This window comes from Mus caroli, unplaced genomic scaffold (assembly GCF_978045245.1).
Source record: "Mus caroli unplaced genomic scaffold, Mus_caroli_1 scaffold_13, whole genome shotgun sequence".
NCBI classification, from domain to species: Eukaryota; Metazoa; Chordata; class Mammalia; order Rodentia; family Muridae; genus Mus; species Mus caroli.
Genome location: NW_028227268.1, coordinates 76,890,210 through 76,903,098, shown reverse-complemented (window position 1 = coordinate 76,903,098; position 12,889 = coordinate 76,890,210). Strand labels below are relative to the sequence as shown.

Sequence of the window (12,889 nt, the reverse complement as noted above, 5' to 3'; positions counted from 1 at the left end):
TGCCCTGGCTTCCTTGCGTCCTGGCCTTCCCTGTGCATAATCTGCCATCCTCACTGCAGTCAGAACAAACACTTCCAAATATAAAACAAACATTACTGCTGAGTGCCCTCAACCATTTGGTAGCTTCCTACTGTTGGGAGAAAATCCAGACTTTGCTGTGTCCCACAGTGGTTCTTTAGCTTGGCTCCTGCAACCTCAAATTGCAGCCTTCTCTTGAGATATGCCCAGATTCTCTCTGTCTTTTATTTACCTCGGGTTGCTTGAGCTTGCTGTTCCCACTGCCCAGGATGAGATTCTGGATTTTGTGTTCTGTTTTCACTTGAGTGGCACATCCATCATGCCTCAAACTCTGACTCTGGCCTAGATATAGATTCCTTCCTAACCACACTTCCTTCCAACTCTGCCCCAGTTGCTGCTGAGGTCTGCCATAGAGCCTGCTGATGTGGATCTACCTTGTGCTGTACATAACTATGGGCTGTCTCCTCTACATGTGTATGAGGGCAAACACCTTGCCCATATTATTCACCACTGTCGTTGTCACGCCCACCTCACTGGTTTTGACATAGTAGGTATTAGGAAATGATTAACAAACAATAAAAATTAAAAAGTGTTTTCAGAAGGTGCTATGCAAGCTGCCAAGGGAGAGGAGGATTCGCTAGTCCTACCCAGCTGTAAAAGCCTACAAACCACAACACTGACTACTGTAGCAAGATGTACCCTTGTGCAACAGTGACACTTTCATCTTAGGAGTAATCAACACCTGCTTAGTCGAGCTTACAGCCCATTTCATGGGAGAGAATCCATGCTTAACACTATAAACCTAGCCAAGCAGCCAGCTGGAGAAGCATAGACCCTACAGGAGAACCTAGTATTGCTATTTTCTTAGTGTAAGTTTTAACTGTAGTCTAAATGCTTATCTTTATCCCTCACAGATAAGTATAGTTCCCATCTTTCATGAAAAAAAGCTTCTCTTTTGCAGCAGATAGACACTATTACAGAAGTCCACAACTGGTCAGACAGTAAGTGAGAGTGGGCAAACAAACATTGATACATCTGCAACACAACCCCTACAGCTAAGGCTCAAGGGACATCACCAAAGAGGGAGCAGAATTATTTTAAAAGCCTGGGGACCAGTATAACTGCTGCTAGGTAGTGTCGCCTAGACATGACAAGGAAAATGTACTCGTGAACTCTCAACAACACAATTGCCTAGATAGCACAAGCATAATGATAAAAAACAGTTGACATGCCCCCATAGACAGGGGGATTCTACCAGGTTCTACCTCTAGTAAGAGTTACTGTAAGTGACTGCTAAAAGATGGAGAATCTGTTTCCTCCAGGGCTGAGTTCCTCTATAGGTTGCCTAATCCCAAGTGCTCAGCCCTGTACATGTTCACAGGAGCAATGCTACGTGGACTCATTAGCTTATATGTAACAATAATAATCAAAGAAGCAGCCACGGATTAGAGGAAGGCACAGGAGAAGTTGGAAGGGGAAAGAAGGGTAGACATGATATAGGCACAGTACACAGGTATGAAGTTCTCAAAATAGTAATTGAATAAAAATGGACATGAAGCTGGGATGTAATCATATTTTATTGTGTTTTTGACTTCCTTTTCTCTGGTGGCTAGTTAAGTTGAGCACTTTCCCCCATAAACTTGATTATTTTGAATTTATTCTTCCTAGAAGAATCTATTCTTGTCCTTTAAGCATTTTTCAAATTAAATTGTTTTACTGTTAAAGTTTTTAAGTTCTTTAAGTAGTCTGTATGCAGATCCCCTTTCGGATGACTTAAACAAGCGTGTAAATATCAATACCATATGAATGGCTGTAGAAATCATGTGGATACACGGTCTCATGCCGTGTTCCCATTCTACTGGATCTATAGAACCTGCGTTGACTTTCAAGGGCAGATAGGCAGTCTACGAAGGGAGTCTATGTGCATTCAGAAGCAGTTTCCTCCCCTGGGTTGCTTTTGTGAGGCTTCTGAGCATCATGAAAGCAACCCTCCAACTCACCTCCTGGCAAAAAACACAGCCTGAAGACCTACTTTTGCTGATGTCTGCATAAATCACTGACAGATGGGAACTTTTATTATTAATAGTTAAGGAAATTAGGTAAAGATAGAGCAGGTGGCCCATGAAAATTTGAGAAGAGCTTTAAGCTAGTTAGGACTCCTTAGGACTCAAGTGTGTTGGACCTCTTATTTTGACCTCAATGTGTGAGTCTTGTTTGGAACCCATAGACACTACAACCTTGAGTGTTCCGGTTAATCCTTTCTTCCAAACTAAGTGCTCTTCTCGACAGTATTTCTCTGAGGCTGATTTTTTTTTCCTTGCAGGAAATAATGAAAAGGTGTGCAAGTCACTCACAGAGATTCTCCTGCCTCTGCCTCCTAGGTACTGGGATTAAAGGCGTGTGCCATCACACCCAGCTTATTTGTAAGCTTTTTAAAGATGAAAGGGGAAGGTATGAGCTAGGGAAGAGGCAGAAAGAAAGGAGCAACCAGCCTCGTTGCAACCTTGGCTCTTCCAAAAGCCACTGTGGAGTCTGTGGTTGGCAGAGAAAGAACATCCCGGTACTATGCGTTTCAAGGTTCCACTGTAATCCTCAGTGCAAGGGTGCCAAAGAGAAAATGAACTTGAAGCACTGAAAGTTCAGAGAGGAAGCAGATGTGCGGGAGGCACACCGAGCAAGTGTGGTGTCAAGAGAAATCTGACAGATGGGCAGAGAAGGCTCTTGGGGGCCGTAGCCAGGAATTAAGTATTCTGAGCAGTCACACAGAGCTTTTAGAGAGTGGTGTATGAGTGCTAATTTTACAGCTCCACTCTTGGTGCTGTGAGGATGACAGGCTCATATAGAACCTCAACTGTCCATGGGACCCCAGGTAGCGTCAGTGAAATCACATCGGGATAAAGTGGGGAGGGACCATGGCTGGTAAAAAGTCTCCAGCAGAAAGGCTCAGTTAGTTTTAAGAATACTGCCTGTGGCTGGGCACATGTGGTATGTGCCTTTAACCCCAGCAGCACTCAGGAGGCAGAGGCAAGTGGATCTCTGTGAATTTGAAGCCGATCTGGTCTATAGCAAGAGTTCCCGGACCTCCAGGGCTACATGGAGAAACCCTGTCTCAAAAATCCAAAACCAAACCAAATCAAACAACCAAACAAAGAATACTAGAGTGCAGAAGGTGTAGCTATAAACCCAAGGGGAGAAAAATAAACCCAACGACTCAGGGTGAAGGGGAAAGGAACAGAATCCAATGGTTCTCCAGAAACAGCTGTGGGCTTCCCACAGGTTTCTCTCTGACCTAGCTAACAGTTCCGACCACCCAACTCCCCTTTCTTGCTCAAGACACGGCCGAACTATTCCTTTTGTGGAAACTTCTTCCTGTATTCTTATATCCTAAACCCTCCCTTCTGATCTTCCACATCGTGAGATTGCTTTTTTATCATGGAGCCCTTTTCTAACTGGGCTCATTTGTGCTACACTAACTCCGCTCCATGCCGAATCTACATTTTCTTCTTCATTCTTTTCCTTTCTCCTTCTACTCCCTCCACAGGAAGAAACAAAAACAAAACTAAACAAACAAAAAGCTAATGACTGTTCAGAGGCAGGAAGCATTGTGGAAACTGATGGGTATCATCTGATACTTGTCCTAATGAAGGCTCACATTAGTAAATGGAGCCTCACGTTAGTAAATGGAGCCTCACATTAATCAATGGACCATTATGACGTTGGCATAGGCCCTCAGGAAAAAGCATACATTGCTATGGCAGAACATAAAGGAGATTGACCCAGTGTAAAGAATTTAATGAAGGCTTCTCTAAGGAAGGGACATTTAGACCTGAACAGGTGTGATGTGAGTGGAGCTCAGAGCAAAGACAAAGAGGGACATGTGTCCTGGATGCTGGTGTCCCGGGTCAATTGGAATAATCCTGTCATAAGCATGTCTGCTTATAATGAGAACCGTGCCAACTGATCACATTCACAACATGAGCACTCAGCCAGGCTGCTAGGTGCAGTGTGGTGGGGCAAGATGACTGTCACAGGGGTAGCAGTACTAGATGGGACATGTGGACTTCTGCCGGGAAGGCGACTGAGGAAATGCTGGTGGGCTGCAGCGACCATGATGAATGTATTCATGCTACTTTAGACACGGAACAGAGCTCCAGAGAGTGACGCGGGAAGAGATTTGTCCTGGAGTGTGCACAGAAGAGACAGAGCTCAGAATGTGCTTCACTGTGACAGATCTGGAGAACATGAGGTGTCGCCTGTGGAACCCTTTACCGAGTAAGAGAACATGGCATTTTGTAATAACTAGGCAGTAACGCTAACTGTAAGAAGCACCATTTACTATGGAACTGTGTGAGCTCTGGAGACATAACGGACCTCGGGGAAGTTATTTAAACCCTCTGCACTTCCTTCTGGTTTATAAATGAGGGCGTAAGAGTTCCTACTTACAGGATGATTGTAGTGTCTACTCACGACAATCCACATGAGCACACGGACACACGGGAAGTGCTCTATGCTAGTCACTGTTCAGGATTAGAAGGATGGTGACCTTCACCTCATTAAAAAGAAAACAAAAGGGAACACCCAATCTCTTAAATGCGTGGCTCTTTCGAGATCTCATAGCATTATGTGGCTTATAGCGAGTCACACTAGAGCTGGTCTTTGACCCAGATCTGTATGTGTTTTTGATGATGCTACATAATGGTTACAAAAAGCAGGAAGGGGCCATCTCCCCACCTGTCCTCTTTCATTCAGGGATGCTGCATGGGTCAGATTGCAGCTCAGGGAAGGGGAATAGCTCTGGGCAATAGCTGGGGTAGTGATCCTGAATGTTCTTTCTGTCCCCCTCAGGGGGGGTGGTGATGTATTCCACACCATAGGAAGTGTAGTAAGCTTGACCCCTAAAGTGCAGAGTCATTGGGGTAAAGAATCCTTCTTTTCCTTAGGGCCTCTCAGAATATGATGAGGATGCATGGTGTGTAAGATGAGCATGAAGCTTGCAATATACTTCTCTTTGCTTGTGCTCAGCATCTTGTGAGACAGAGAGAGCCGTCAGGGCCCTGACTTTGCAAATAGGAAAATGCCTTAAAATGAAATGTCTTGTCAGAGATACTACACCTAGAAAGTGAGAGAGGTAGGATTTGAACCCAGCTCTTACCAGCTACACTGGTTTTTCCACCCTGTACTGTTTGTCTCCATCTATGCTGCCCCTTCTATCCCATGCTCAGGGCCCTCTTATTTTTCTCTTTTGCTTACGGTTCAGTTGTCATCAACCTCCCCAGAGACTATACTTAAGTCTGCCAGTGGTGTGCTAGGTTTGGCTTATACTGGCCTATGAAAGCAAGCTGCTACATTTTCAGGAATTTATGATCCACACTGATTAACTGAAATGGCCAAGGGATTCTTTTTTTTGAAAAGGGCTCTCATGTATTGAAGACTGGCCTCAAACTCACTATATAGCTGAGAATGACCTTGGACTTCTCGTTCTCTTCTTCTGCCTCCTGAGTGTGGGGTTGTAAATGTGCACCCCCATGCTTACTTTATGCAGGGCTAGGGATTGAACCCGGCTTCATGCATGCTCAGTTAGCTCTTCTAACTGCCCTCCATCCCAGCTCTATGAAGGGGTTATTTATAACAGAGAAATCAACAAACGCTACAAATCAGGGCCCCACCGCTCCCCTCTAGTAACACAGTGACTCTCACGTTGTACCAAGTGCTACCAGGCTAAAGAACTGCAGATGCCAGAGACCGCTTTGCAAGACGCCTGGCAGGTCCAGAGAGCATCTGATGCTGTGCTCGAATGTGAAGGGCACCCTGTGTCTTTCAGAGCCACTGCTTCAGTAAGATGAAGCCCAGAACCACTTCCACAGCACAATTCAGGGCGATGGGCATACGATCCCCAAACTATAGTCATATTTAAATAGATGTTCACTCTGTTCAGCTTGTAAGGCAGTGGGCATGGCTATTTACAGTTGGACTGAACACTTGGTTGTGAAATGCTAGCATTTGTTCTTGAGTGTTTCTCACAAGATGTTGCAGTTTGACAGAAGATCTGATTTTGTTGTTGTTTTTTGTTTTTTGTTTTTGAGACAGGGTTTTTTGGTTTTTTTTTTTTTTTTTTTTTGGTTTTTCGAGATAGAGTTTCTCTGTGTAGCCCTGGCTGTCCTGGAACACACTCTGTCCTGAACACAGCCTGTAGACCAGGCTGGCCTCGAACTCAGAACTCTGCCTCCCGAGTGCTGGGATTAAAGGCGTGTGCCACCACCACCTGGCAGAAGATCTGAACTTTAAGGGACACAATTTTTCGTATGCAGAAAAAAAAGAGAAAGAAGCTAGGGGTCTAAGAGGGGTGACCCCAACTTGTGTAGCTCTTGAGGGGTATGTATCTCCTGGCTGGGGCCCTCCTCTTATCTGACTCTGATCAAAGATGTGAACATGACACAAATACCGGTGAATACTTACAAGATGCTGACGACTTAACAGTAGGCCGTGCTTTAAAGTGAACTGTGTGAACTTGCCAATGGCTGACTTTTTTCCTATTTGCTAAATGGTAATTTCAATAGGTCACATATGTTATCTGGGTCTGAACCATATTCTCATGAGATGGGTACTATTATTATACCCACTTCACCGATGAGAAGGATTGAAGTTTTTATTAAAAAGACAAAGAAGTTCTTCACACAAGTACAGTGTGATCCATTCATAAGGGATGCACCGTTTTGTGCTCATTTATGGCTCTTGGTAATATATTATAGGCAGGGCATATGCAATAATAACTCAGTGACCTTGAATAACTAACTAATAAACTTTATAATGTTTAGAGAAAAGTTTCAAAATGTTAAATATAAATAGTTGTCATTAGAAAGCAAGAAATGGCATATATATTTGTTCTTCATGGAAACAGCCAAAGGCTACAGAACAGATCGTTTGTCATGGAGTTGTTCTTCCTCTTTCTAATTCTTCGTTTGTTTGTTTGTTTGTTCTCTTGAGATCAAGTCTTGCTAGGTAGCCGAGACTGGTCTGGAATCCGTCATGGAGCCCAGGCTGTCCCTGAACTTTTTTTTTTTTTTTTTTTTTTTTTTTTTTGCCTCGAGACAGGGTTTCTCTGTGTAGCCCTGGCTGTCCTGGAACTCACTCTGTAGACCAGGCTGGCCTCGAACTCAGAAATTCACCTGCCTCTGCCTCCCGAGTGCTGGGCTTAAAGGCGTGCGCTACCACTGCCCGGCTGCTGTCCCTGAACTTAATTGATCCTCTTACCTCAGTCCCCTTAGTGTTGGGATTACAAGCAAGTGCCACCATATCCAGCTTGTGTTAGAAATGTTTTTTATGATTCTTAAGAGGTAAAGCGGGTGTGGAGGCACCTACTTATAATCTACTCATAATCAAGACACACTGGAGGCTGAGGCTAGGAGGCTTCAAGTTTCAGCTTGGGTTATATAGTAACATTATCACATATACATCACCACCACCAACAACAACATCAACAAGTAAAGAGAAAAGGGTCCGTGAATTTGAATGAGAGCAAGGAAGATACATGGGAGACTTTGGTAGAGGGAAGGAAAAGCGGAAATAATGTAATTATATAATAATCTCCAAAATTAAAAACTATTTTTTAAAAACTGGTTAAAGTGTAAAATCCATTTAAAGGTGCGTGGCTATGCTCTCACTATGAAACATGAATTTCATGTTGCATTCACAGAAGCACAGAGTTGATACCATGTGATCTATTAGTTCGATGCGGGGAATCCCCCAGGCCCACAGCTTGGCACCTGGCCACTGACCAATGGGGCCTAAACATATGTCAGTCTATCTGCCTCTAATCTATTGGTAAGTGATAAGTGAGACCCTGCTGAAGACAAGTGATTCTCTTCACTGCAGAAGTACAGCGAGGTAGGCATCATTTTACCTGACACTTATAAGGCTAGGCGTTTCCCCCCCTAAGTGTTTTGCTCCACATTCATGGAAAGCCTCACAGACTGGATCTCACTCCCCTCACGTGGATCTTCTAGCGAGACACCAGCAAGGAACAGAAGCATCCTCGTCTCGGTGAGCACCAAGCTAAAACCTAAGCACTCATCACTGCCCAACCCCTCTAAAGATGTAGAAATACTACAATCATATGGTGAGAAATCAAACAAGCTTCGAAAAGTGTTTGAGGAGTATTAAACAAGCGTCACTATGTCAAGACAAAAGATCTTGAAAGAAAGAGTGGAACTTGGTGTTGCTGTCTAGTCCTTGTATTTACAAAGGAGACGAGTCTGATGGGGGACATTTGCCCAAGCTGACTCACTCAGTGGGAAGTGCAGCGACGACTTGACCCGCACTCTGTCAGGAGACATCTAGGATAGGCTAAGGTTAGCAGGGGGCCTTCCTAGAGGTGGTACATTGGATATTTGGCATGGTGTGCAATGGGTGAGCTTTATGGTAAGGCCAAAGAGATGTCATCTCAGGATTGCTTCTTACACCTGATATGCCTTTCCTGTCATTATGCAAAGAACAGTCCCTGGGCATTAGTCCACCCTATTGATCAGATTTCCTTCAGATCAGCATGAAGATGAATGTTCATGGATTAATGCTGTTTAGATGAATTAATAATGATGCTATAGAATTCCTGATTTGATTCAAACAATTTTAGGAAGAAAGTTTTAAGAGATGGTCTTAGTTGCTTTGCTAGAAAGTTGTAATAAGGTTACAGTCAAGGCTAGAATGTGCCCATTCCTCAGAATAGTAAGTAAAGGCTGCATACTAAGAAACACAATGAGCTTTTAAGAATTATACTAAAAAGAGAAATAGACTTGGGACAAATTTGTGTTCAAGGAAAAACATTTAGGCCCAAGGATACAACCACAGATATGAACTATGATAAGCCAGGGCCACGTAAAAGCTTTGAACTTGTAACAAGCATATAGAATGAAACACTCCTTTGAGCTAAAATATCAACATCTTTTTGTAACTTCAATTTTGTGTAACATTTTTACCTCTGGGGTAATTTTCTAAAGAAATTTTTGTCTGAGAAGGTATAAAAAAGCCAGAGAAAAGAAATTAAGTTGTTAGTTGGATAGTTTGGCTTGGGGGACTCTGCCCATCCATCCATCTATCCAAATGTATATGTCTGTTTGCCTATATGTACCTTCGTAGGTATATGTGTGTATGTAAGCATGCATGAATGCTTGTGGAGTGTATGAGATAGGTGATTGGGCCCAACAAAAATGTGAATGTGTTAACGTGCAAATAAGACTGTGAATGAAAGTGTAAATATATGTGTGAATGTATATGTGTCTGTGCATATTTGCCTGTATAAAGCATCTTAATTCTTTCCCTTTCCTTCCTCTCTGGTTCACAGAGTTAACCAGCCTAGTCAGAGGGGCTTCTGGATGCCTGGACTGAGAAGGGTGTGACATCAACATACCTTTACCTAAATCACCCTGCCATTAGCAACAAGTGTCAGTAGATCCAGAGGCCTGTAGCTTCTGGCCTCGGAGTAACTTAAAGTCAAGATAGACCTAGGTTATTTGAGAAAGCAACCCTACTCTCAAAAGACCAAGTCTTTCCCCAGCCAATGCTCTTGGCCCTTGGCTGCCTCAGAGAGGACTTAGCCCGGGGCTAAGCTCCCAGCACCACCCAGTGCTCCTGTTACACTGTAGTATTAACACACACTCGCTTGCTTTTGTTGTTATGGCTGTGCATGAAGATGTCATTAGACACCTCCAGCTAAGCCGACACACTCTAGCAGGATCCCTGCTCTGCAGGCAGAAACTCTGTGTTCCACACCCCTAGTCTCCTGAGATGTTTTGCCACAAAGAGGGTTGTTCCTTCCAACTTTAGAATGTCACTTTAATGGAAGTATGACCCCATGGCCTGAGGGCAGTGATGACCATTGAGACAAGCAGAATTCAAGTCGTGAAAATCTGGCATAGGACCTCACCTTCACAGTCTAAGAACCACTTCTCTTGTAAAACAGGGAAGTTGAGCTAGGTTTCCCCTTACCTCTTAATAAGCAATCGTTAATATTTTACTGTCCTACAGACTGTGAATGCCACATATACTTCATGTTTACATAAACTTCAAGTCCTATCCACAACATTCACCACATAAGAAATGTATGAACGTTAAACCTACAGATTTTAGAGCTGAAATAGCCAAATCTAACTGACACTGGAGTCTCAGAACTCTCCACATTTGTTCCGATCTCTAACTCTACTTGGTGGCTTCCAAAACACACTGTGCCTGCATCCCAGGTGTTCAAGTTTATCTCAGGAATCAGCTCAGTCCAAACCCAGAACAAAGTAAATAAACAAATAAATAAGCAAAGCACAACGTAAGCGTTCTCATACCCCGTGGCGGTCCTCGAAGTAGGCCAGGCTGGCTTTCGTTAAGACAAAGAAACGAACTTTAAAATTCGAGGGAGAAGTCCTTCTCTTCTGTTGGGACTTCTTGATCAGCTGTTCTTCCAGGAGGATGAAGTTGTTCATGGTCCAGTTCTGAAAAGTGATGCGCCTTGGGCATCACCCCGCAGTGCGACTGAAGGAGAAGAACAGCGGAGACTGAGACAGGATGCAGTTGATCTTTAGAGAGTCGTTCAAAGGCAACTTGCCTCTAACCTTATCTTTTCTATCAGCATCAACCAGCCTCACCGCTGAGCTCCCTCCTCTGATGTCAAAGGCCATGACCACATCCTTTCAAAATTCACTAAGCTGGGAGGCACATGTGTACCCTTAGCTATATGGTTTGAAAAAGAGGTTTGAAGAAACCTAGAATTATGAGAGGAGTTCACTTATAATTCTTCTAGCTCCTGGCTTAGCCTTGGCAACAGTTAAGTCACGTAAACAAGAGATGAAGAACAGGGATCCAGGGAAGGGATCCAGGGGTCAGTGGAGCTCAGCTTGTATGTAAGTTTCCCATTGCTATTATCATGGACTGCCTGCCACAGGCTTAGTGGCTCAAAGCGCCATAGAGCCCCAAGGCTCAAAGCGCCTTACAATTCTCTAGTTTAGAAGTCTGAAATGTGTCTGGTTGAGTGACAGTCATGGTGACTGTGGGACTATGCTCCTTTCTTGCAGATCTCTAGGGGACACTGCCTCTGGGACCATCCTACCTACTGAGGGACACCCTGGTGGCCTCCGTCTTGACTCTTTTTTCTCCATCTTCAAACCCCAAAACTGCAGGTCGAGCCCTGCTTGCTCTGTATTGCCAAAACCTCTTCCTCCTACCTCTGCTCCATTTAAGAATCCTGAGAACCACACTGGACCCTTCTCACAGTGGCCGTCTAGGACAGGCTCCCTATTTTAAGGTCAGCAGATGGGCGCTTTAACTCCATTTGGAATGTAAATTCCCCTTTATCACCCAACGTCACCCAGTCACAGGTTACAGGGATTAGTGCATGCAGAGATCTGCACAGGGCTGTTTATTCTACCTATCGGTTGGAATTCCATCTCTACTACCTACCACTATCCAATGGCTTGGAACATCAGTTCCTTCATCTATAAAAGGAAGCAACAGGGGTCTTGTATGAGGCACTGCAGGGGCCCCTTTTGACACCTTTGGTATGCCTGGCTTCCAGGTGTCCTGCAGGCCTTCTGTGTATGCTACTTCAAAAATGCAGTGTCCTGTGTCTGAACACACTCTCTTGTCTCTTTCTCTTCCAGTGAGCGCCTATGAGATACTGCCAGCCTCGCCGACCTGCAACTTTCTCTGGGAAGCCTTTCAGACTGTCCCACATGGAATCCTCTCTCCTATTTTCCTCTGCCTTAAGGACTCTAATTAGGAGGCAGGACACACAGACAGACAGCAAGCTACCTCCTTGTAAGGGTTCTTTGGGAACTAAAGCTCATCTGCCCTGTGGACAATTCACAGGGTCTGACCTTTGAGTCAGGACAATGTTATGGTGTTGAACTTATGTAAGGGTCACTGTGACCAGGAAGTTAATAACCAAGAAGTCCCAGGGCAAGCAGAGGCAGCTCAGCAGAGAACAACAGAGGACAAGACAAAGGGAGGGAGGCAGTACAACTTTCCTATGTAGTTTTAGATGTAATTGCTAATTGCATTCTCCGTTCACATCATACATTGGATGCTGCTGAATAATGAAGGCAAAAAGAGGCGGGGAGGGAAAAGGAAGAGAGGAAAGGGAAGGGGAGATGAAGGGGAGGAGGGATAAGCTGAGATTTTAAGACAGAAAAATATGTACAAAAGAGGTACACTTTTAAAAATACAGTTTGTAGCAAAAATTACTAATTTCCTTCTCTTTCCTTTCTCTAGGGTAACTGATTGCCTGAAGATTATCTGGACATCTGGGCAGCCTGCCTAAAGACGACATCATTTTTAGCCTTTTCTGTAACTTGGTATAGCCATACAACTCTTCTCTGAACAAGAGAATACTGCAGAAATCGAAGCATCCTGGTGGGATGTGATACTGTGCATCTGTAATCTCAGCTCTCAGGAGGCCGTCTCAAGAAAAGCAGGGGGTTCCTTAAAGGGCATCTTCCCATCTCCTCCCTTTCCTACTACTGACTAGGGTGTCGACTTGATGGTTGGAGCTGGAAGAACTATTTTATACTACATACTGTGGAGGTTACACATGAGAACAATGGATCCCCAATAGGAGGAGTCTGAGGCTGTGATGACCACAGATCTGGTCACTCATGCTAGCAGTGGAGTGCCTCTTCACACTTCCTCTCCGATGAGAGGCTCAGAAGCAGAGGATCATATCTTTTAACATAAAAAGAAATACACCATTAATATTTTCTCGGACCCTGTCATTTTAGTTTCTGTTACTGGTAGCACACCCAACTCTAATATCATGTAGTCTCATATACTATCTTCTCAGCTATAATGTAAATTACTTTGGAAAGGGTAGGTTTATGCCAGATTGATTCAGGTG

At 44.1% G+C, this 12,889-nt stretch overlaps 1 protein-coding gene across 1 annotated transcript in view; it reads right to left on the bottom strand.

The window, feature by feature from the left end:
* Itk (IL2 inducible T cell kinase) overlaps positions 1–10,536 on the bottom strand; it is a 66,250-nt gene extending 55,714 nt beyond the window's left edge. The window contains exon 1 of the mRNA XM_021176287.2: positions 10,347–10,536. Within this exon, the coding sequence (XP_021031946.1) occupies positions 10,347–10,484 (138 nt within the window). The 5' untranslated portion in view covers positions 10,485–10,536. The remainder of the gene's footprint in view (positions 1–10,346) is intronic.
* Positions 10,537–12,889: the final 2,353 nt, after the last annotated feature.